Consider the following 26,473-nt stretch of genomic DNA (forward strand, 5'->3'; position numbering starts at 1 on the left):
TATCTTTGTATTTATACCTACCATCTTGCTATTTTTTTTTTTTTTTTTTTTGAGACAGAGTCTCGCTCTGTTGCCAGGCTGGAGTGCAGTGGTGCAATCTCGGCTTACTGCAACCTCCACCTCCCGGGTTCAAGCGATTCTCCCACCTCAGTCTCCCAAGTAGCTGGGACTTCAGACGCAAGATGCACACACCGTGCCCAGCTAATTTTTGTATTTTTAGTAGAGATGGGGCTTCACCATGTTGGCCAGGATAGTCTCGATCTCTTGACCTCGTGATCAGCCCACCTCGGCCTTCCAAAGTGCTGGGATTACAGGCGTGAGCCACCGTGCCCGGCCAAGTGCATGATTATTAAGTAATCTGACTTACCATCTGATTAACAACTTGATTAGTCAGGGGAAGAAATGCTGGCTAGTTGCTAAAACAAGCAAACCATTTATCTCAGAAGCCTAGCCCAATAGTAGTTTACTTTATACTCATAGAGAGTTCATCTGGGTTTCCAGTGGCAGTGTTGCATGTGGAAATCAAGGATGCTGCCTTCTCTAATCCCCGTGCCTCTGAGGCCTCCTCTGTATTCAGCCAGCAGAAAAAAGAACAGAGTAATTGGAAGCTTATGACAGGGTGCTTTACACAGGCTGCGTGTATAAGCAGTGCCCATCAGTTTCACCCACATGCGTGGGCCAGGACTCAGTCCATGGCCACACCCAACTTTAAGAGAGCCCAGGAAATGTCATCAAGCTACGTGCCCAGGAAAAGGAGGAAACTGGTCCGGCAAGGAGTTAGTCTCTACCGTAGGAATTAATAAGAATTCAATTTAAAAATCATTGACTTTTTCCAAACGCAGCTCAAGAATTATTATTTAATGTACACTTAATTTGTGCTCAAATTAACTCAGATATGATAAAAATTAACATAGACTAAATACTAAAGTGTAATTTATCCCTGTTAGTGGGGTTTTTTTCTCTTTAACTTTCATAAACATAATAGAACAAATGGCTTTTAAGTAGTCCATTATAGACTGTAGAATTGTCACTAGTGTTGATCATGATTCCAAAATGTACTACCTGTCTATTTCAAGCAGCATAACTCCCTGGTCTGTTGTCAGCCAACTGCCACCACCACCACCATGGCCACCACTCTGTTACCTCCTAACTGTTCCTAAGGGCCTTCCCTAATTGGCTGCTCCATTCTTCTCCTAATTCTTCATACCCCTTAAAAATTCTTCATATTCCTTACTTTTAAGACAAACTCATCTCTTCTTCTTTGCCATTTCTGTTCAGTGACCATCTCTCCTCTTTTCATGAAGGCAGGGACCATATTTTCCATGTTCACAGTTCTATCTCCAGTGATACCTGGTGGATTAACAAATGAGGCTATTTGGGATCAGCTCCATCATGTACCTCACATTTCACCTCAAAACACCTGTCTCTATATGCACCACTTTCACATTCATAACTCTTGTCATGGAGACTTTCTATGGCTTATCTATTTAATATCACGGCCCATCCTAGATCTTCGAGCCTTCCTCCCTCAATCATCTCCTCTTTCTTTTTATGCTCTCCTTTTCCACTGGCTTTTCTTTTCTTTCTTTTCCATCTAAAACAAGTCTATTTTAAAAGCAAAGTACTTTCACAATATACTGTCATTTCAGCTTTTTTGCTTCTAGAACGCGAAGGACATAAAGTACACAAGTACCTAAAATGTGAATAGCTCAGAAAGCACATCAGTAGGTCTTTCATTTCACAGATGAGAAAACTGAAGCTCAGAAACTACAACTCTATCCTCATAATCAAAAAGCAGTAAATTATATATAGCCAAGTCTCTCTACCAAATCACAAGACTCATCTAAGAAAAACTAAATGACACATTAATTGTTTGGTTTCTCAAACAAAAGTTGATGCACATGGTACAGCCACTTCTTTTAAAAACAGTTTGGCAGCTCTTTTGAGAGTTAAACATACACCTAATATGCGATCCAATCATTTCACTCCTAGCTTAGCCAAAAGAAATGAAAGCACATGTCTGTATATGTGGGGTTCGCTCCCATGTGAGGCCCCTCGGAATTGGGCCTCGCCATATGGTGAGCTTGAGCCTGGACACAGTTTCTCGTTGGAGACAGTCGAGATCGGGGAAAGTTAAACTGAGATCAAAGGATATCTAAAAGCAACTTTGCTAGACGATAAGATGATACCTATGTGGTCTGAGAAGACATTGTGTTTATTTTCTGTTTCTGCTTTTTATGACTTTGTCTACCCATTTGCTGGGTCCTGTGCTTGTTCTTGTGACTGCTGTTTGCACAGTTAACAGGCTTACTGCCTCTCTGGTGCCTTGCATAGATAGTTAACTTTTTAACTTTAGCTTTCCCCAACCTGATAATGAGACCTGTCTGGATGACTTGATTGTATCGGATTATGTACCTGATTTTACTATTGTGTTATCTGCTGCCTAAGCTTGTATCCCAGGACTTTCTGTTCCCTTTGATGTATGAGATATTGGTGTCTGTTCCTGCAAACGAAGTAGGACAAAGATATATATACTAACTGTGTGCAAAAATAAATTGGTCACTTAAGCAAAAGCTTACTTGACCCTCCGGACCTCTCTATGCTTTCTCTCTTTTCTTCCAGCGCACTCCCCTATTCAGGTTGGAACCCTCTTGCTGGCCAAGAGTCCCCGGCAGACGTGCCGGCTGACCGGGAGCCCAGATGTATATTTGTGCAAAGACTTGTACACAATGTTCACAGTAGCTTTATTGTTAATAGGGAAAACTTACAAAGTTCAATATAGGTCAATAAAGTTGATTTTTTAAAAGTTTGTGCACATACTTGATATTTGATAGAATGTCTTTCTCAACTGGTTTCAACCAAGTAACAAGCTGCTTTTCACTTTTACTCAATAGAAGATGTTATAAAAACTTAACACAGCTCCTTTAGTAAATGTCTTCAGGTCACTGAAGGTCATTCCGGGTGACCCATTGGTGTTTCCTTGCAACACCGGGACAAAAATTTTGACATTACTGGAAGACATATGAATAGTTTCTGCCTTTGTAACCATGGAGTCTGAGAAGTCCAATATGCTGACATACTGGAGAACCAGGAAAGCCACTGGTGTATTTCAATCCAAGTTCCAAGGCTTGAGAACCAGGGATAGTGGGTGGGGGTGGGGGTCCACTAGAGTAAGTTCTGAAGTTCAAAGGTCCAAGAACCAAGAGCTCTGATGTTGGATGTTTAATGGGAGCTCTACTGTTTTTTCTTTGTCAGCCCTCAAAATATGAATAGTTTTTGACCCGTTTTTAAGATTCATTTTGTCCCTCTGCTTCTCAAGCTTTTAATTTCTTTTCCAAAATTACATTGCTGCCTCCAGTGACTCATAGCCCATGCACTCCATCTTCTATGATCTGATAATTACCCTACTCTGTGCTTTAAAGGTCATCAGTGACTCCTAGTTGCCAAATTCAATGATCTTTTCTCAGTTCTCATTTTTCTTGATCACTGCAAAATCTGAACTATTGCATACTGTAGCAGAGACTGCTGGTTGACCACCAAATATTCCATTCCCTCTTTCTTTCTTATCAACACAATTCCAATTTTATTCAAGATGGTAATGAGTCCAACGGAAGGACAACATTCCCCAGCCTCTCTTGCAGTAGAGATGGTCTTATGAAATGTCAGCTGACATGCTTATATTCATTAGGTTAATGCCAGCTGCTGTAACAAATTCTAAATTCTCATCAGCATAACACAATAGTATATTTTTGCTCACCTATGTTCAAAATGTACATTCCTTGTCAGCAGTAAACATTCCACATGGTCATTAAGGGGTCCAGGGTCCTTTCATATATTTGTTCATCATGTTCTAAGACCTTAGAGTCTTCCACATCCAGCTGGCAGATGGGGAAGGGGAATGAACAGCAGCATGTGGGAGAACAGAATTCAGCTATGTGGTGATACATTACTGCAAAGGAGGCAGAGAAATGTAGCTTATGGGACTGTTCAAGAAGAGGAAATGGATTTGGTGAGAAACCAGCTGGTCTCTGCTAGATGGCTAAGTTGTTCAGCTAACTGATTCTGCCCCGGCCAGATCTGCAGGCATGATTGGAACAGAGCAGTCACTGCTTCCTGACTGGGTGTATTCTAGGGCAGAAAACCTCACTTGATCAGTCCCTAAAGCCAAAGATCAGTGTTTCCTCTTCACACTCCACCATAACAAGTGTATTATTCTTAACATTTTCTCCTCTTATTATTTCTGTGATAACCCACAAGTTAATTTTCACTCTTCCCTAATAAGAACTGTTCCCAATCACAATCAGACTCATGAGCTTTTACAGCTATGAAGAGTGAAGTTTGAGACATAAATACTGAGATAAAGGAATACAATAAGGGAATTGTCCATCAATTTGTAATTTAAAATTCCCAAAGAGAAGTAAAATTGCAAAATTTGAGTGATGTTGGTTATTGTCCACAATAATGTTTTTTACCAAGTACAAAAAAAGGAGATTATGTTGATAAAAATGCAGAGATCATAGTTGTCTCACTGCCCAGATCAATAACTCTCGTTAGTTTAAAATCACTCTGTAGAATCTAAATCAAAGCCCTCCCCAACATATGTTTACCATGTTTACTGCCTTAGATGAAGTTTGTCGTCTACTCTTGATCCATTGGTTAAAAGTGTCATACCTGTAGATTATCCTTCATCCAGCTCAGATTTCTGTCTAGTAGGAAGACAATTTATCTGTATTTAAATGCAAACTGATCATAGAAACATTGGAACCTGGTAATTTTCTCCACCTGTCTCTCCAGTTTCATTAACAGTAATGATAATCACTCCTAAAGTTGGAAGTGTCCAACTTTTCCAACTGTTTATTCTCAAAGCTTTCTTGCTTTTTTTAAAAAAAGTGTGGTGTTTTAAATAATTTCTCTTTCATAACAATCTGCACCAGTTAATGTCATAGACAGAGAAAAACAATCAATTTCAAGTCAATTTCAATTGTTTATTTTATGTCTTCCTCCAGAGCCACATCCAGGTATGTAAAATAATTTTGAGTCCTAGACTTGTATTTGCATACAATTTGTGTTTATTTAACCTGGGCTCTCTGACTGGTAGTTGAACAGAGGAACACCTTTGCTTCTTAGGTAAGACACCAAATTGTTTAAGACTCAAAAATAGTATTTCAGGACATGGACAAATAGTAGAAGGTATTATTGCTATTCATTCATTCAGTAAACATTTATTGAGAATCTATTGTGTGTCTAGCAGTGTGTGCTGGGACATAGGGACACAAAGTTGAATAAGGTGTAGTCCCTGCCCTTGAGAGACTCACACCCAACATGCAAACACACACACAATATCATACAGCAAATGCCTGGGGCATTTGAGGGAATGCAAGGGACTGGGTAATGGAGGTTTGGAATGAGGGTAAGAAATTTCTGGGAAGAATCTGAAGAAGATTGCTGAGGGATCAGAGAGATGAAATAAAAATTCAAGACTAAGCTGAGGACAGGTAAATCAAAAACAGTGATGTTGTTTGAATATTTGTGTACCAAACCTTATGTTGAAATGTAATCCCTGATGCTGGAGGTGGGGCCTGGTGGGAGGTGGGGCCTGGTGAGAGGTGACTGGATCATGGGGGGCAGATCCCTTATGAATGGTTTAGTACCATCTGCTTGGTGTTGTCCTCAAGATAGTGTATAATTTCTCATGAGATCTGATTGATTAAATGTGTGTGACACCCTCCCCTCTCTCTCTCCTGCTCCCACTCTTGCCATGTGACATGCCTGCTCCCTTTTTACCTTCCTCCATGAGTTAAAGCTCCCTGATGCCTCCCCAGAAGCCAAGCAGATGTCAGCACCATCCTTCCTGTATAGCCTGCAGAACTATGAGCCAATTAAACCTCTTTCTGTATAAATGACTCAGATTCAGGTATTTTTTTTTCTTTTTTAAAATTGTTTAATGTTGTCTGTCACTGTGAAAGTTATTTCTTTATAGCAACATAAGAACAACCTAACACAAATAGTATGAGTAAAACACAAGTTACTATTGGAACGCTGTGGCCTGGGCAGTGGCCTCACTTCCCTGGCTCACCTAAAAGGTGATCAGGGAGGCTCCTTTAAACCTGAGGTAGGTATAGTGGAGCTTAAGGGCCCACAGCCTCTGGGTCTTAGCTGAGATGCCCACCAGCACTGCCACCAGTACTGGACACTGTAATGCACCGCTCAGATCCCATTCAGGACTGAAAGGCGTATTTCCCTGGCTGTGGCACAGTCCTCAGCCGACAGCCCTCTCCATACCTGGCCTTGGCTGAGAGAACTGCAACACCCAAGACTCTATGCCCTTCCCCAGGGCAACCTGCCCCCAGTCACTGGCCCATTTAGGGATACAAGGGCCTAGTGCCCTTACCTTCAACTCAGGACAACTTTGAGGGGCCTTGTCAGCTTCTGAGTTTCCAGTCAGGTTGGTTAAGGTCTTTTATTAGAACTATCACAACCCAGTTTCTCTACCCAATTCTGCTTCTGTTCCTTCTTTTTCACTGGTGTTAATCTCAAAAGCACTTCTTAATAAGTATGCTACATATCCTAACCTAATCACCATCTCAGCATTTGCTTTTTTTGGCAACCAAACCAGACATACCTGCCAACAACCTTCCTTGGAACCTTATGCAAGCTGCTAGACAAGCTCAGTAATCAGCGAAACTTCAGAAGCTATGATTGGGTTACAAATGGATTATTCCACAATTTATTTACTCTCAGGTCATCACCCAAAGACATTTTCAAAAATTCATGCTGATCTTTTGAAAGTATGTTTTCTCCAGTTCCTACAAATACAAAGATCCTGATCCTGATTTACACATGGACTCCTGTCCATGTGTAAATCTCAGTTTAGCAGCCAAAAATCAAAATGGAAATTCTTGCTAGACAAAAGGGTAGGGAACCCCAAAAATCAGGAATAAGAATCAAACAAAAATGAAGTTTTTATTAAACTACCTGCAAATAGCAATCAGATCCCAAAATATTTGAGCAGACTTCACCACAAGACATTGTATGACCACGGAAACACAGCACACTGAAACACAGGGCACTGACATGTGATCTGTCCCTGGTAGTAGTTCTGCCTCTTGACTTCTGAGTAGATAGAGAAAGTTGCAGGGTCCCTCCTTTCTCTCTTACTCCCTGGTCTTCTCTGCAATTTTCTTTCTCCAAGGCAGAGGCTTGGGAAATCCAAAAGATCTGGATGCCATTCTAGACTCATCACATACTAGTTACGTGAACTTAAACCAGTTATTAACATCTCTGAGTCTCATTTTCCTTATCCAAGAAATGAGAGATAAAACTTCTGCAGTGCAGTTGGCAGAAATGAAAGCATTCATGAATATCACTTACAGAGCCATGCAGAGCGTGCCACAGAACAGCGCTTAACATTCTCCCCTTAGCTGCACACTGGAATTAACTGGGGAGCTTCAAAAAATACTGAAGCCTGGAGGGCACTCCCTAAAGAGTCTGGTATCATCAGTTTGGGGTGCTGAAACATCAGAAAGGTTTAAAGCTCTCCAGGTGATTCCAAGTGCAGCCAAGACTGGTAACTATTGTTCTATGCAGAGTATTTTATTTAAGCAAGATACTACCCTAGGAGTTCAGTCTAATTATTCCCCTTCACGCTCCTCTTGTCCTTTCTACAGATAAGGGGATTAAGGTTTAGAAAAGTTAGAAGATTATGCAAGGGTACAGAGCTAGCAAGGGACAAAGCTGAGATTTAAGTTCACACAGTAGGACTCCCAAGACCTAACACATCATGGCCACACTGCTACGCTACCACTCCATGTCCTAAATGTGAAGAAACATCTAGCATGGTCTGTCTCTAGCATGCAGAACATGCTCCAAATTTGAGAGCTAAGTTTGTTTGTCATTTTTTAGTATCCTTCCTCTCCCTTCCTTGCTCTTCACAATCCCCAGTCCCAAATATCACTTGGAGTTCAGTAGAAGTAAGCAATGGATAAGGTTTAGAAGCATAGTCAGGATGGATAAAAAATATATATATTATTTTTTCCTTCTTTTCTCCTTCCTAAATCCTCACCATAAGCATACATTTGTTGTATTAGTCTGTTCTCATGCTGCTAATAAAGACATATCTGAGACCAGGTAATTTATAAAGGAAAGAGGTTTAATTGACTCACAGTTCCACATGGTTGGGGAGGTCTCACAATAATGGCGGAAGGAAAATGAGGAGCACAGTCATGTCTTACACGGCAGCAGGCAAGAGAGAACTTGTTTAGAAGAACTCCCCTTTATAAAACCATCAGATGTTGTGAGACTTATTCACCGTCACAGAACAGCACAGGAAAGACCTGCCCCCATTATTCAATTACGTTTCACCAGTTCCCTCCCATGACAAATGGGAATTATGGGAGCTACAATTCAAGATGAGATGTGGGTGGGGACACAGCCAACCCATATCACTTGTTTTACATTTAAAGTCTTTTGAAATAATTATTACAGGTACAAATTGAAAATATCAGAATCCAAGGAGACATTTTTCTACCATTCCTTCTCAAGTGTAAGTGAATGTTTTCATTTGCCTACATGAGCTTCTGAGCCTTGTCCATGAGCATCTATGATTTTTATGTTTATGTTGCCATAATGTGATTATATATTTAAAATTGTCATCCACATGATGTCATTTCTTTTTTCAGAAGATCCGTCCTATAACCCAATTAAGCAGTCTGGTACAGCTCTGTAGATAATGGAGGTAATTTTACCATTAACTTAGCCTAAAATACTGTCATTAAAGGTTTCCCTCTTAAGGAAAAAAAAAAACTTAGCCTGGTTACTCTGAAAGCTAATATAAAAATGTATAAGCCTGTAGAGATCACACAACATGATATTTGCTTTCCCATATCTGCTGTATGCCCTTCAGTGCCCACACGCCTCATCCCTCTCACCCCCACACTTGGCACGGAGTAGGAGCTCAAAAAATATTTGATGCACGAACAAAAGACCCTTTTCTTGGCTGTACAGTGAAATTACAAAATAGGATTTCTCAGAAGCTGGCACAGAAGACTCCAAAGTTAGACCTGAGAACAGGGCAGGGTGAACACCGGCAAAGCAGGCAAGAAAGGCAACCGGAAATCCCATGGCAAAGGACAGCTACAGCATCCGAGAGGAAACGTGTGGTTTCCTGAATTGCACTTGTTCAAAACCTTCAAGCTTAAAGCATGACATATGTAAACCTTGTCAAGGACCCACAGCTGGCCCAACAGTCATATTTTGGGGTTGTTTTCTTTAAAAGTTATTTATAGTCTTAGGGTTCCTAGGAGAAATAGGGAGTTGGAAGCCACTGTAGCATGAAAATAAAGCTGCAAGGAATTGAAGTAGATATGCTTCAGAAGAACAACCCATGCAATATTCTTAGACAAAGGATTCTTAAGCTAGTATCCATTGGGTCTCCTCTGGGTACCATAGAGGGACTTCAGGAAATGGTGAACGGCCTGAGATTGATGGGGGGGGGCGTGGAGAGGGAGAGAGGGAGAGAGGGAGAGGGGGGGAGAGAGAGAGAGAGAGAGAAAGAGAGAGAGAGAGAGAATGTATGTGTGCTTGAGTGTGTGTGTGTCTGTCTGTCTGTCTGTGGAGGAGACCATAGCTTTCATCAAATTCTCATGTCTTTTGATTATGGGGCTGCTCTTCCTTTCACTTCATTAAGTCAAGTGGGGCTCTTCTAAATCCATCCTTATGTGCTAGGGGCTAAAGGTGGGGATGAGAGAGAGCAGGGAGAAGACAGGGGAACTAACTCTATATAAAACCTTCTATTGAGTCAATATAAGTAAAAGGCTTAGAGAATGTCCAACCTGCATCAGGACCAATAAATATTAGCTCTTATTATTATTATTATTATTATTGCCCTATGCCAAAGCACTTCATGTTTTCTCAAACTCACAACAACCCCATGAGTTCAGCATAAGTCCCATATTCCATTAGGTTGAACAACCAACCCAGGGTCACACAGCAAGTGGTGGAGTTCAGAACTCTCTAATTCCAAAGCTTAGATTCTTCCTCTCCACCCTGTGGCCTGAATTACTGGCCAGGCTTTCAGTCTGGAGGCAACTTCTCTGTCTGCCCTTCAGGCTTTCACGTCTAAAGCCCAAGGGTCTTGCTCCTTGCCTGAGTCTGTCCATCAGAACAGGCCTAAAAATGAGCCCCTTCAAGCCAAGGCATAATCTACTTGCTTACATAACATAACCTTAGTCATCCCACTCAGGTTCCACAGTCAAAGCCAATTTCTCTTCCAGGGCATCCAGTGCTAGTTAAAGAAATAAAATCACATTTATCACAATGAACTCCCTTGCCTTTCTGACACAGCCAAGTCAAAGGCCAAAAGGGAATAAATTATTTCTAGTAGTCACAAATCAGAGAAGTGAGAAAGCTCTACGCCAAATCTACCATTTTCTGATTTCAAAATCCATGCTAAAAACTGCAGTTAAACATCAGCTACCAAAACACCCTTCTGTCACACAAGAATCATGGTGACCACATGTATTAAGCACTTTCCATGTACCTGCACTTTATGTGTGATTTCTACGCCTCAAAGGAGCCAAGCAGGCCAGAGAGATGTTACTGCTTGGGAGGCTAAGCAAGTCCCATAGAGTCACACATGCAGTGAGGAACAGAACCTGGACTCCAGCCCAGGCCTGTCTGATGACAGCAACAGTGTTGCTAACCATGCTCTCCCCACCAGCTCTCTACAGTCACTGTGATTCATGGTACCCAGGACCAACACTGGCTCTTGGCTTTCCCACAAACCACTTCCCTGAAATCTGGGACAACTTCTTGGGAGGAGGAGCCATGAAAACAAGACAGATAGACTCCAAAATAGAATATTGGGTGAGAGGCCCAGCTCTGCTACTTCGCTAGCTCTGTCACCACGGGCAGATCACTTAACTTTCCAAGGCCTCAGTTTCCTCGCCTATGCAATGGAGATGACCGTCAATGCCCCACATTGCGCTGATCTAGAAGAGATGAGAAGAGGAGTTAAGGCTTAGGGGCTTCCCAAACGTGAATTATCATTATCCTTCCTTTACTCGCTAATTCAAGACAAGTGGAAGCCCTTTCTCAGCCTCCACTCTTTGCTCATCTTCAGAGTTCTTGGCCACCTTCAGAGTTCCACCACTGGCACCCTTCGCACTGCCCTCCTCCCAGGTGGCTGCTGCTTAATTTCCCGTCCATTTCAGTAGTTCTTCTCTGCCTCGCTGTAAGGACTGGTGTGGGCTGCTCGGAATTCTGGCTATTTTCCTCCTGTCCTTCCGATTCAGCACCAGGGTCTGTCTCTACTGAGAACGCAGCGCATCAGGGCCCGAGCTCTTTACTGGTCTGCTCCGCGCTCCGCAATGCCAGCGCCAGGCGCGCACCCTGCAGAACGTCCCGCCTCTCGAAGAGGGGTGTGACTCGCGAGTTTAGATAGGAGGTGCCTGCTGTGGGGTACACCCCGCCGCCCTCAGAGCTTTCTCTGCGGCGCAGCCTCTCCGCCAGAGCCGCGTGCATGCGGAGCAGCCGGGGGCTCCTCAGCACCCGGGCGCCAGGGCCCTCGCCCTTCCGCAGCCTTGACTCTAGCCCTTCGCTCCCGCAAGTCATGAGGTTGCCCTTCTACCGCTGCCAGAACACCACCTCGGTGGAAAACGGCAACTCGGCAACGATGGGCGGGGTGCTCTTCAGCACCGGCCTCCTGGGCAACCTGCTGGCCCTGGGGCTACTGGCGCGCTCTGGGCTGGGGTGGTGCCCACCGCGTCCACCACGCCCGCCGCCCTCGGTCTTCTACGTGCTGGTGTGCGGCCTGACAGTCACCGACTTGCTGGGCAAGTGCCTCCTGAGCCCTGTGGTGCTGGCTGCCTATGCTCAGAACAGGAGCCTGCGGGTGCTTGAGCCCGCATTGGACAACTCGCTGTGCCAAGCCTTCGCCTTCTTCATGTCCTTCTTTGGGCTCTCCTCGACACTGCAACTCCTGGCCATGGCACTGGAGTGCTGGCTCTCCCTAGGGCACCCCTTCTTCTACCGACAGCACATCACCCTGCGCCGGGGAGCGCTGGTGGCCCCGGTGGTGAGCGCCTTCTGCCTGGCTTTCTGCGCTCTACCTTTCGCGGGCTTCGGGAAGTTCGTGCAGTACTGCCCGGGGACCTGGTGCTTTATCCAGATGGTCCACGAGGAGGGCTCACTGTCGGTGCTGGGCTACTCTGTGCTCTACTCCAGCCTCATGGCGCTGCTGGTCCTCGCCACCGTGCTGTGCAACCTGGGCGCCATGCGCAACCTCTACGGGATGCACCGGCGGCTGCAGCGGCACCCGTGCTCCTGCTCCAGGAACCGCACCGAGCCCCGCGCCAACAGGAGGGAAGCGTCCCCGCAGCCCCTGGAGGAGCTGGATCACCTCCTGCTGCTGGCGCTCATGACTGTGCTCTTCACTATGTGTTCCCTGCCCGTAATTGTGAGTCCCCGGGCCCCGAGACAGCAGGGAGCTGGGATTGTCTGGCCGCGGATGTGGGGCAGGGTGGAACGAGCGGGATGGACGCGGTGCCAGGCGAGCTGCGCCCTGGGCCAGGAAAGTTTGTTTGCTGAGTTCCCCAAATTGGATTTCCTCCACAGCCCCGAGATATAACTCAGCTTGTAGAGCGAAATGAAGGAAAGTTAAAGAACGGAAGGGAAAGACAGCCCGACCGTGTCTCCTTAGCCCAGCAAAACCCTCTCCATGTGGCAGAACTCCCTCCTCTCTGCTTCCTTCTGGGGAGATCTTGGGATAACTTTTGCTCCTTAGGAGGAGCAGAACTTAGTTTCTCCTTGGCAATAGGAGCCCTCTACTTCTCGACGGCTGGGTGATGTTTTATTTTGTTAGACTCGCTCATGACTTCAGTGGTATCAGAAATGGGTGAATGGCGTCTTGGGGAGGGGGTCTTGTTCGCGGTGGTGGCATAGAAAGGGAAAATGAGGTTTAATCTCGCCAGAGTGATTTGCAGATGCATACTTTTAATTTTTAAAAACGCCTGCGTAAACTTTGAGGCGCCACGGCTGCTGTTTCTGGTGCTACATCCGCCAGGGATTGGATGGAGGCCGAGGCTCTTTGTATGTTTTAGCTGCTAGTGTTGTTTTGATAACCTGTCTTGACGGGTTTTGATGTATCTTGGCCAGTGAGGTGACATGAAAGCCAGTATCTCGGGTTTCAATTTAGTAATGAGGATGGCAGTGGAGATGGAGATCAATCGTCGTTTTGAAGGCATTTGCTCCTGGAGCCCCCGCCAAGACATCTGGGAGTAGGTGAGGCTTGAAGAAATTTTTTCAGTGTTGCTCCTCTCCTTTTTCCCACCCCCAAGGTACCTGTCGAACAAAAATAACACTTAAAGAAATTCCATTGCCAATCCCATGTTCTCGAAATCCTGAGACTTCTGTCAATAGGAAAGTTGTTAAATTTCTTCTCAGAGTGTAGCAATTTTGTATATTACTCTCAATGGTGAATGAAAGGGAAATACAATGTGATTTTTCCTTTAAATGAAGGCCTGTGTGTGTGAAAAGAAATCTTGAGCATCAGCATGCAGGGGTGGGAACAGTATGCCCCCAAAATAAACAAATACATAAATCTATATCTATCTAAATCTATCTGAATATAGATATAGGCATAGATGACATACAGCAGTGTTTTTCAAACTTTAACATGCTCAGAATCACCATCAAGGCATCTAGAAAAACAGATGGCTGGACTCCATTCCCCAGAGTTTCTGATTCAGACATTTTTAAAGAATGTTCATTCTTAACAATTTCCCAGGTGATATGCAAGCTCTGATTCAGGGATCACATTTGTAGAATGGCACTCTAAAAACAGGAGTTGGCAAACCACAGCTCACAGGCCACATCTATCCTGGCCACTGTTTCATATCTCCCTGTAGTTAGGAATAATTCTTAGAAATGAATCTCTGCAATCAATTTGATAAGACCCAAGAGCTTTGAGCTTCAATTGAGCCATACTATTTCAAGAAAAATACTGTCCCAAGAAAGCATTTTATTCTTCTTTTTAGTAGATATATTACCATAAAAAGGACTCAATTATTCATACATTTTGAATTCCATCAATAATAAATTGTGGAAATGTGTTTTCTCCCATGTTATATTAGTACCTATCAAATATTTATGATCTTTCCTCTTGGCCCATAAAACCTAAAATGGTTACTATCTGGTTCTTTATAAAATCTTTTAAGGGCTCCTATTTTAAAGTTGGGGCCTCACTTATCTAGATGCTGTGATAAAACAGACAGTAGCCAAATGCATGGAAATTTTGACCTGAGTTTGAATGTTTTAGTCAGATCAACGCAGAAAGCAACATCATACAATGGAAAGAACATTGCATTTGGAAATGTCTCTAAAGAGACTTGGATAACTCATAGGGTGTTGTGAGGATTGAAGGAAATGGAGTTGAAAACGATTTTCTAAAAAACTTGTAAAGTTCAAATATATTTAATGTCGACAGTATTCTTCACAAGAACCACCATTTTCTAGAAAGGATAAGGGCTTTAGCATCAGACATGAGTTTGAATCAGGCTTTATCACTTACTAGCTATGGAAGTGGCTAATTTACCCTTTCTGACCTCAGTTTCTTCATCTGTAAAATGATTTTAACCATACTTGTTCTGTAAGATTGTTATGAAGATTTGAAATTATTTACAGAATATATACATTCATCACCTAAACCAGTGCCTTGCCTCAATAATTAGCATCATTATTATCACTACTTATAACTTCCGTGTATTATTGTTGCCTACTACACATTTAAAAAATCAAGAAATATTATCTTCTCGGGAGATAGTGCTATATGCTAGAGCAGTGGCTCTAAAACTTTATTTTGGTCTAAGGACCCCTTTATACTCTTAAAATTATTAATGACCCAGACAGCTTTTGTTTATGTGGATTAAATCTATCAGTATTTCTCATATTAGAAAATAAAACTAAGAAATTCTAAAAATATGACTGCAAAACAAGATAAAATATACCTCTTGTGTTTTTTCATAGGTACAAGGAAAATGTGGGGATTTTGAAATGATCTAATGATAGTAAAGTTACAGACATTATAGCAAGTAAAATGGAAAAATCCTGTTAAGAGCACAAAAGTACTGAAAACACTCTGAAAACTCATGCGTGTACTCTCAACTACTACCTTAAAAGGTCTAGAAAACACAAAGACACACTGAATAGGTATTAGAGACTTTACACTCTTCTAAGGAATGGACCTGGCAACTGTATCTGTATCTGAAAGGGGAGACATGGGTGACAGTAAGTTCCATGATTAAGTTGGCTTAAAAAGAAAACACTTCGCATGGGTTTGTTTTCCATTTGCCCCTTTCTCCTCAAAGCGGAGTGTGGCAAAATATAATTCCAACCATTTGAGAATGCTTGATTAGTTAGGATATAGACAACTGAATAATACTGGTATAATTAAAATAAATAATTTTATTTTCTAGGCAGTTTTTATCCATGTCAGTTCCACTAGGTTATTTTGACTTTCAAGTCACTTGATTTGTATTAGAAATGTATTGTTCATTGGGGTGTGGTGTCTCACACTTGTAATCCCAGCACTTTGGGAGGCCAAATCAGGAGGACTGTTTAAGTCCAAGAGTATGAGACCAGTGTAGGCAACACAGCGAGACCCTGCCTCTACAAAAAAATAAAAAATAATTAGTCAGGCATGGTGGCATGTGCCTGTAGTGCCAGTTACTTGGCTGAGGTGGGAGGATTGCTTGAGCCCTGGAGGTCAAGGCTGCAATGAGGCATGATCCTGCCACTGCACTCCAGCCTGGGTGATAGAGTGAGACTCTGGCTTAAAAAAAAAAAAAAAGACACGGGCATTTTTTTAAAGTGCTCAATGAATCGGTGTGAGCAGAACGCCCTCTGATGGACTTGGGAGGCATTGAGACAATGTTGTTGCCAGCTCTGCAACTGGACATCCCTGCTGGGCAGCCCTCTCCGGCTTCTGATACCCTCTTCTATCCAGTCCACGCATTGTAACAAAGCAGACCTCTGCTCTATCCCTTTAAATTCACCTCAGACCCTTTTCCCTGGGCCCATCCCTTGCCTGTTGTCCCTTAGAGGCCTCCCACAGCCTCCTTCATAAGGAGCATCTCACCCATTCTTTCTGCCCCCCAAAATGGCATATGCACGAGAGCTCTCTCATGCACTCAGGGTGTTCTCTCTCTCTTCTCTGACTCCATGGATTCTGACAAGCAATTAAATAGCTTATACTTATCTTTACCTGGCTTACAGACCTCTCACTCATAACACCTAATATATACATGCATACCCTCTCTCATCCATCCCTGCTCCCGCACCAACCCCCAGGACATTGTGATTTTCTAAGGTAAAAATAATTTGGGTGAAAATATGCTTGTTTGTTTTTTGAGACAGTGTTTTGCTCGTCTCCCAGGCTGCAGTGCAATGGCACGATCTAGATTCACTGCAACCTCTGCCTCCCACGTTCAAGCATTCCTGCCTCAGCCTCCAGAGTAGCTGGGATTACAGACACCCATCACCATGCCTAGCTAATTTTTGTATTTTTAGTAGAGATGCTGTTTCACCATGTTGGCCAGGCTGGTCTCGAATTCCTGACCCGCCTTGGCCACCTAGAGTGCTGGGATTACAGGTGTGAGCCACCATGCCCAGCCTGAAAATGCTATATGCCTTAGAGAAAGCACTGCAAGCTGCCTCTAAAGCTCACGCCATATTCTCTTTACTTATACTTTCTTCCTATTGTATCAAACTGGAAGACTGAAAATTCAATCTAGTTAGGTATTCAGCATTAAAGTGAATTTTAAAAATCATACTCCAATAAACTTTTCATCAAGCTTAATGAAAGACAATATTTATGTTATGGGTAAGCTGTTTTTTGTTAAGATTCCCCCGCCGCCTCCCCCTTGCCCGACTTCAGATGGGCAAGGGCATCCAGATTGAAATAACAGCTGAGTCCAACGTAAGGTGTCTTCCTAAGTGCACTAGATTGGAGTGGCTGAGCCTGCTGAAATGCTCTATAGAGAAGAGAGTAGAACAGTAAGGAAATGATTATGGGGAAAATACATCTTCTCCAGCAGATGCTCTGATTACCTCAAATGACTCCAGTCTCTTACCCATATCCCTTCTTACTAATGTTGAGTTTGCACACTTCCTGTTCCATTAGAGTCCATTTATTCTATTATGGATTTAGAATCATAGTAGGCATGGAGAATGTAATGGCAAAAAAAAAGGGGGGGGGGCCAGCCTTAGGCAGAGTGAGAAGCAATGGTGTGCTGGTCTAGAGATCAGTGTTGGCTGAATGGAAGGAAAAGCTGTTGTTTGAGGCATTTTACAGGGCTCCAAGGAGGCTACCGAGACCTCAGGGAAGATCAAGACAATAGGAGTCGGTTGGAGCTAGGAAAGGCAGCCTTCTATTTTTGTGCATGTTTTGCCTTCTAGATTGAAAAAAAAAAAAGGATGTCAACCATGAAAAGGTAACAATCTGTGCTAAGTAAGTAGAGCAATTTACACTAGTTGAACAGTTCTTTTATCCAAGTCATCTCATGTCTTTTCATTGTCAGATCTCCTATCTCTTCACATTGATTAAAAGCTTCCATTTTATTGGTGTCTCCGTACATGTGACATTACACAGGTATGACTTATTTCTGAGAGAACTAATAGGAGAGGATAGGAAGCAGGGAAAAGAGAGAAAGGAGAACTGGAGAAGTATGTGTCAGGATGCTAGCTGGAAAGAGGCTCTGTATGTATGAAAGCATGGTGACCCTGTTTGTAAAGGATCAGCAGATCTTCATGGCCTGGCAGGGATCTAGAAACTTAGCCAGGCAGGTAAAATAGCCTTCAGGAACTTAATCAGATGGGGTCTCCGGCCAGTACTCCACCCCACCTCCCAGGTCTGCCCCCCACCTTCCCAGCTCCCCACTTGCACCCATCAGCTGCAGTGGCCTTAGCTGTTTGTAAATGTACCAGAAATGAGTATTCCAAGCTCAACTGCCATGTTCTCACAGAAACTTTGGTGAAGTAAGTGAATTGATTGCTATCATTAACTTTTCCACATCATAATGGAATGTTTTTCTTCAAAACAGTATCGCGCTTACTATGGAGCATTTAAGGATGTCAAGGAGAAAAACAGGACCTCTGAAGAAGCAGAAGACCTCCAGGCCTTGCGTTTTCTATCTGTGATTTCAATTGTGGACCCTTGGATTTTTATCATTTTCAGAGCTCCAGTATTTCGGATGTTTTTTCACAAGATTTTCATAAGACCTCTTAAGTACAGGAACTGGTGCAGCAATTCCACCAACATGGAATCCAGCCTGTGACAGTGCTTTTCACTCTGTGGTAAGCTGAGGAATATGGCACATTTTCTGTCAAAGAACCACGATTAAAAAAAAAAAAATCTTACAGTTTAAATCCTTAAAAGTCATCTCCCATAACAAAAGCATGTATATGTATTTTCAAAAGTATTTGATATATCTTAACAATGTTCTGCCATTCAATAGTCAGGAACCCCTTCAGTGCATTTTCATTTTGTTATTAACAGCAACTAAAACTTAGTATATTGTAACCAATGTTAAAAGTCTTAAAAAGCAATGGTATTAATTGTCCCTACATTTGTACTTGGTGGCCCTAATTTTTTTAGCGAGGTCTTGAGATGTATGGGTCTTTTAAAATATAGTAGAAACACTACTGTTTATGATTATGTGATGGAGGCGTTCTTAAAAAGGACAATTTCTTACCCTATTCATTTTTGGTGAAACCTGATTCATTGAGTTTATATCATCATTGCCCCTATTTAGTTCATTTCTTTGCCAATTGATCTAAGCATAGCCTGAATTATGATGTTCCTCAGAGAAATGAGGTGGGAAATATGACCACGTCAGGCAGCTGGAAGGGCTTCCCCAGCCAATGATTGGGGAATACTTGCTGCCTCATGAGGAGACCTGAAGCTATAACTAGACACAGAGCAAGATATGACTATAGCCCACAACCCAAAGAAGCAAAAATTCATTTTTATCTTTTGAAGTCCAGTTTCTTTTGTATTGAGTCAAGGCTGTCAGTAGGAATTAAATTTTGGGGGTGGGTTGCAAAATGTTCTTTGTTTTTAGAACCTTCATTTTATAAAAGGTTTATCCTATCGATGGATTCCTGGGTGGAAGGATTTATGCTTCTTTGATAACCAGTGTGTGACTTACTGTAGAGCCACGTTCACTGTTTGATTGTGTGGCACAGTGGGGCATCTGGCACAGCGAAAAGCCCACCCAGGACTTGGTCAGCCTCAGTTGATGATACTGACAATGGCCTTAATATCTACCTTAACAGCTACTTATTACAGCCATATTCTGCTCTGTGGAGACAGTAAGACCTTAGGTTCCAAGATCTACTTCAAATTACACTTTCAAAACTGGAGCAGGATATAGCTGCAAAGGAGCACAATTGAGCACTTTAATAGCAATTTAAAAGTTTACGAGGGTCAGCAACATGATGACCTAAAGGGAAAAGTGGAGGAAACGCAGCTGCAACTGAAATGGAGACTCTAAACCCAGCTTGCAGGTAAGAGCTTTCGCCTTTGGTAAAAGAACAGATCGGAGAGGTTAGAGGGGTTTCAGCACCTCTGGAGTTCCTTTGGATCCGACACCCTCCGGGACTCCTAGATGCAAAGCCTGCTATATTTGCATAGTCTCAAGACCTCTAGCCGGAAGTCCCTTCCAAAGGCAAGAGTACTCATGTTTACTTATTTCCAACTTGGCAGCAACCTCATTTGTTTCACCTCTGGTTTTTCTAGTATCTCAGAGATAGTATAAAGCTGGATACATGTATATAATTTTTTTGGTATAGCAAAACTGTGAAAAAGGCAAATTAGGAATACAAGAAGTATAATTTGACAGTAACATGATGAAAAAATGTAGTTGTTTTTGAAATTTCACTTTGGTTTGTATCTTCAATGCATAAGTACATGTGTGTTTTATTGTCAGAAGAAGAACATTTTTGGGGAGGTGTGTTATGATAATTGTCCAGTTAATTTGAAAAGTCTCCAGATGAATCAATAAATATAATTTTGTAATATTTTGCTGAGGAAATTACTGAATGAAAGAAAAGGGCTTGGTTTTCTTTTTTGAGCAGTTGCAATATTTCATTGTCTAGCAGTTTCATAGTGTGAATTTTTATATACTGTCCAATTAACACTTATGTTACTTTAAACAAGCTTTCACAGATTTAGCTAAGGACTCAGTGCTCCTTTTTGTTTTATACAAAACGTAGCTATACCATCTAGATGAAGTCCGTGTTGAGTTAAAAGCAACTCTTCAGTGATGTTCATAGATTTATTCATTAATTCCTTAAATAATTGACAGAGACCTTGTGCCAAGCAGTTGGTTAGATGCTGAGGAAAAGAATAAAAATAAGACTCAGTCATGGTTCATGAGTTGCTCATTGTTCACTGGGGAGAGAGGAGTGTAAACAATTAGGATACAGTATAGAAATCCTCCATAGTATTGTGAGTGAGCATTTACTATTAGAAGACGAGGCCCGAACTAGGAGCCACGTGTAGGGTTGTCAGGAGAACTTCACAGGAAGAAGATGCATTGAAAGTCAAGTATTGAAAATGAGTAGGAATTTTGACTCTGATTGAAAACTGAAAAGAACACAGAGAAAGTTTACATAAGAGAAAATACATGTGGTTAATAAGTGTAGGAAAATATTCAGCCTAATCAAAGAAATGCAAAATAATATACAGGACCTAACCAAAAAAAACTATGAATAACAGAGGTTATTCAGAGAGGAACATTCATGTTCTCCTGGCGAGTTCATAAATGTGTATACCCTTTCTTGATCAAAACCCAACAGTCTATCAAGAGCCTAAAGGGTTCTTTTCTGTTGTTCCAGTAATTCCACTCTAGCATATTCTCTTGAAGAAAATAATCAGTAGTCCTGGACAAGCAGCAGTAACATCACCTGAAACTTACTACAAATGCAAATTCTCCAGCTCCACCTCAGACCTGCTGAATCAGAATCTCTTGGGTGGGGCCAGCAATCAGGGCTTTAACATGCCCTCCAGGTGATTCTCATGCACGTTAATGTTTGAGAACCACTGCTCTACACAAAACAAAACAAAAAATACCAAAAAAAAGGCAAGAAAATATGTGATAGAGTCTGTGTTTCTCTGACCTCTGATTCTCAGATCCTTTGAGTTGCAGATACTCTCTCACACTGAACTTCCACAGTGTTATTATCTGTAACGTTCTTAGGGAAGTTACAGCTTTTAAGTATCTTTCAACAGTGGCAGCCATTACTGACTCTTTCCCAAGTTCAAAGTTCTGATAACAGTGGTAAGACCGGTCTTGCTCACTTGGAGGTAAAGATGCTACCCTCAGCAGTGATATTTCTTTGGCCTCCTGCAAACACTTATTGGGCACTAAGCCTGATGCTGTTCCCTTGTGAAAGAAGATAAACTAAAGAGGCTTCATTTATGAAAATATTGCCAATGATTGTATCTAAAGTTAGCTTTCATTAGGGATTAATATTTTCTAGCTCTCTATGGGAGAGAAATTTCCACTGAAATATGTAAAGCTATTTTTAAACTTTCATAATTTGACTCTTTTGTATATTTTCTGGAAAATATTATACGTTTCATCTTTCTTTCCAGGCATTAAAATCCTTGTGGACTAGTCACCTATTTTTTTTTTTTTCATTTCACTTAGTAATTCAAACATATACTGTAGAAGAGCTATAAATATACCACAACTATATTGAATAAAAGGTGTTCTCTTTCATGATAGTCCTAAAACATATGTCTAGTCAATAAAAGACTGCTGTATGGCTTGGTTAAAGATTCATCTGTATCTGATGAAGAATGTTCTCGTATCACCATATAAGGATTTTTCTCTTAGGCTATCCAAAGGCGAAAATGGTACATATAGGAGAAAAAATTTTTGCTCTATATTATTTCCTACTGTTACAGACATTATGTAAATTAACATGTATGTGTTAGTTTTCATCCAGGAAATAGCAACCCATACATAATGAAATTAACAGCATAAAGGTTTGTTAATTAGGCAATCTTAACATTGTAAAAACAACTTTGTCTTATTAGAACAGCGTTGAGTGGCCTGCTCTTTAATTATTTTCTTGAGTGAGACTAGGATTGCTGGCCTGGGTGTTCCCAGACTCTACGTGGAGGAAAGCTGAGAGCATAGGATGGGTGGTCCTATAATTAGGCTTCCTCTCCCAACCATTTCACAATAGCCAAATTCAGTGGAATGAATCAGCGGGTCTCACCTGATATCAGTGAGGTGAACATTCTAGTCTTCCAGATATTTTTTTAAAAACTGCACAAACTCAGGAGTAAGTCTAATCTTAAAAATATTTGCAATGAAGGTATTTAGAAACCTATCATGCTCTGGTTACACATACAGGAAGAAGATATAAGCTTTTTTTTTTCCTACTAAAATGCCTCAACCAGTGAAAACAATAAAACACAGTCAAGTCAAAGCTCAAAAGAGAGTATTTTAAGTCAAGTTCATAGGGTCTTGTGATAATCTTAAACTCAGTAAGCACTTGGAGTCTAATTGGAAACACAGGACAAACTAGTAGAAGTTAAAAATTATACAAAGTAGTGTAAATGTTAGAAAGTACTAAAGTATGAGTCAGATTTTAAAACAAGCCCCAAATCAGAAATAATTGATGTTTTTAGATTAGTCTAGCAGTGCATTGTATAAACACCTGGGCAAACAATAAAGTTGGTAGCTTGCCAACATCAATTTCTTATCACTACAGAATAGAATATGGAAACAATAACTGTCATGAAACACAATTCATAATGAATTTAGAAAATACTTTTTATTCCCCCCAAATTAAAAAAATCCAGAGTTCCCAATTAGGTTAAAAAGATAAAGTACAATGATTTACTGATTACGATTGTGTGAAAGTAAAAGAAATCCTGGGACCCCAAATTCACTAAGCCAAAGGGAAAAGTCAAGCTGGGAACTGGGTCACACCAACCTGCCTCCCATTTTGGTTCCTAAATAAGACGGCTAAAAGATGAAAAGCTGCACACCTCCCTCGCATTTAGCCCACAAGGAAATTCCTTGGCGCCCCAAGACCTTTACTCTAAATCATTTCTGTTAGAGTTCATCATGGCAATGTGAATCTATAGCTTTTCTCCACAGGTGTGGGGACACAGGCAAGAACTCAAAGTCATCCCTCTGCCCACCTGAGACAAATGCAGATCTGATTGTTTTCTCTGCTCTATTGTCTACATTATCTACATTATGTAAAAATGCAGATTCACTGAGCCAAAGGCATGAGTGACTGTTTTCCCCTACCCCGCCTCACATGAAAATTATGAATTTCTCAGTATCCTTCTCTTTCCTCTTTAAATATTGAAACCCTCAAAATCATTTTTGGAGACAGGAATATACCTATCTCCCAGGTGTGTGTCCTTAACTTTGGCAAATAAACCTCCAAAAATGATTGAGACTTACCTGGGTTATTTTCCTTGATTGACCACGGAGGGATCCCGAGTGAAGGTGGCCCCGGTTTGCAGCAGCTTTCCTACTTGTACCAACTTGGGCTTTTTATAGCCCAAACCAATAGGACAATTTGCTGAGGTCTGGGACCTCCTCCCTGCAGGAAGTTGGGGTCTGAGGTTTAATTTGCTGTTTAAAAAAAAAACAACAAAACTCCTTTTTTTTCCCTGGGAGTTTCTGTTTGCTTCCACCAAGGAAGGCAAGCTTGTCTGCTTCTTCATCAGTGGAGAACAGTCTTCAGCTTGAGCCTCATCACTAGTAAGGGAAGAAGCTGAGTTGGGATTGTCTTGTAAATTCTTTTTTTTTTTTTTTGAGATGGAGTCTTGCTCTGTCGCCAGGCTGGAGTGGAGTTGCGCAATCTCAGCTCACTGCAACCTCCGCCTTCTGGGTTCAAGCGATTCTTCCGCCTCAGCCTCCCGAGTAGCTGGGACCACAGGCGCGTGCTACCACGCCCGGCTAATTTTTTTGTATTTTTAGTAGAGACGGGGTTTCACCATGTTGGCCAGGATGCTCTCGATTTCTTGACCTCGTGATCCGCCCACCTCAGCCTCCCAAAGTGCTGGGATTACAGGGCAAATTCTCTTTAATGATTAAAGTTACTGTTAACAACCAGCTGGTCTTAATTTCTCCTTACATTTAGAGCACTCAGAAATTGTATAATTTCTGTGTGATTGTTGTTCATTTTGCTTAGATATCTTGTCTATTTGTTCCTGTCTTGTTAGGTTTTTTCTGTATGTTTCAGTCCTTCTCTTACTGGATTTGGCCAACTCTAAACCCTCTAGCTTATGAGTATGGAATTTTCCTCTCCAAAGAAATAAGAGCACCTTGCCCCTCTCAGCCTTTCCGGGCATTCTCAGGCAACTGAGAATTTCATGAGGGTGTCTGGAAGAAACATTCCCTAAGGTGTGCAATGGCTCTGAGTAGAATTTCCCCTTAGAAGAAGAGACTTAGGGTGTAATGATCTCAGCTAGCAGGTGCGAATACGTAGCGCAGGTGCAAATACGTAGCTGATCTCCTGCACCTTGAGCCCCTGACACACTGTGCCAGGTAGCCACAATATGGGTGGACCAAACCGGTTCAGGAAGTAATGGCCCTGAAAAGCTAGGTCCTCCCGCAGCACACTTTGGATCCAATAAACCCTCCAACTTGGTCAAATCTGAAGGAAAACCCTAAATTATGTGGAAGGAGGCCTTTAAGTTGGCTAAAACCCCCACAGCTGCAGAACACCAAGTTCCACCCTTAGAAACTCCAGCCATGTATATGCAGAAACACTTATGGTGAATTGTCATGCAAATATTTAATCAAGTGGACCACTATAACCAAGGCAGATACTTACAGTGGCCTAGATGGGGATCTTCTGAGATGCCCAAATTAGTGTACCTGTGAACTAGCATGCAAAACACAGGCACAAAAACTAAACAAGCAGAATGGGAAAGCTACTTTCAATGGTACCTAGAGAGTAGCAAATGGGGGAAGATTGCCTCATGTCCTTACAAGAAGCCAACAAACAACTTAGAAATGCTAACCAAGGACTCTGTGATGTTCTCTCTTAAAGAAATCCTCAGAATCCCTCACTTCCCCATGGCACCTCCCCTCCTCCACTTACACCCCCACTTTACCCCTGACATCTCTAAACTTCCTGGAACAGATCTGTTCCCTCCTCCTGCATGTGCCAATTCACCATCTTCCCCTCCTTGATGCCACTTACTCAACAGAAGGCAGTAGGGAGTCTAACTTCTAACACCCTACCTCCTGACAATCCCCTGACAAGCCCCAGTGACAGCCTCTCATATGGAAGATGAGGAAAAGGGGGACCCTGCAGGGACGTCGCTCATGATCACCCTGTTTCGGGAACAACTGGTAACACGTAGGGGAACCCTGGTGATTGTCTACTAACACTGGTCAAAGGCTGAGTTGCAGGGCATAAAGAATTTCTGGTCCCCCATAAAGATCCAATTGTGTTTGCCCAAGAATTTGAGTTCATTATCAGAATCTATGACCCAGACCATTCAGACCTCTAACAGCTGGTACATGTTGGTCTCAGAAGCTAAAGCTAAGGAATGGCTGGAGAAAGCACAGTGGTCAGACCCTGTAGCAGACTTAACCCCCGAAGGCCCAATAGAGCCATAATAACCAGCCCCCAGAAGTCGAGAACACAGGCTCAAAGATGCATGGGAGTGAGCCACTGCTCTGTTAAATATCATTTCTTCAATATTCCAAAGGGTTGTGGATTGGAATAAAATCCAGCAAAGCCATCAGAACCCAAATGAATCAGTTTTAAATTATTTTATACACTTTGACATAATATGCTCCAACTAATTAACTTATACTCTTTTGCCTGGTCTTTCTGACGAAACCCCTCATGACTATGTTCTGATGACTGACCAACTTCTCACTCCCAGGGCTTGCCTACAAGAGATGCCCCTGGATAATGCTGAGATAGAATGGTATGCAGATGGGTCTTATTTAAGAGGGGAGGATGGAAACTTTAGAGCAGAGTATGCTATGGTTCCTCTACTAGAGGTTATTAAACCCGGTCCTCTTCCCCAAGCCAAATCAGCTTAAGAGGCCAAATTGATTGCCCTGACTCAAGCTTGTCTACTGGCGAAAGACAAGGCTGCGAACATACGCTGACAGCTGCTATGCCTTTGGAGTGCTCATGACTTTGGAATGTGGAAGGAGAGAGGATATTTAATCTCCTCAGGGCAACCCAAAAAGAATGGACAACCAAGTATCAGAGCTGTTAGAAACTATTTTCAATCAAAACTTTTGAAGACTAAAAAATCTCAGGTCACTCTACATTGGACACCACTAAAAGTGGAAGTAACAAATTTGCTATTGCTACAGCTAAAAAAGCAACATTAAAGCCACCAGCCCCAATCCAAGAAATGGTCATAAAGCCTGAAACACTTAAAAGCATGTTGAAGGAAACCTAGAGT

The 26,473-nt window shown here is 42.1% G+C and overlaps 1 protein-coding gene across 1 annotated transcript; it reads left to right on the forward strand.

The window, feature by feature from the left end:
- The first annotated feature begins 11,489 nt into the window (after positions 1-11,489).
- PTGDR (prostaglandin D2 receptor) lies at positions 11,490-20,071 on the forward strand. Its single transcript, XM_012451049.2, has 2 exons — positions 11,490-12,454; positions 18,096-20,071. Exons 1-2 carry the CDS (start codon positions 11,519-11,521, stop codon positions 18,327-18,329), a joined length of 1,170 nt encoding a protein of 389 aa, XP_012306472.2. The 5' UTR covers positions 11,490-11,518; the 3' UTR covers positions 18,330-20,071.
- The last annotated feature ends 6,402 nt before the right edge of the window (positions 20,072-26,473 follow it).

Source organism: Aotus nancymaae, unplaced genomic scaffold (assembly GCF_030222135.1).
Source record: "Aotus nancymaae isolate 86718 unplaced genomic scaffold, 86718_ANA_hifiasm-v0.15.2.pri h1tg000062l, whole genome shotgun sequence".
NCBI lineage: Eukaryota > Metazoa > Chordata > Mammalia > Primates > Aotidae > Aotus > Aotus nancymaae.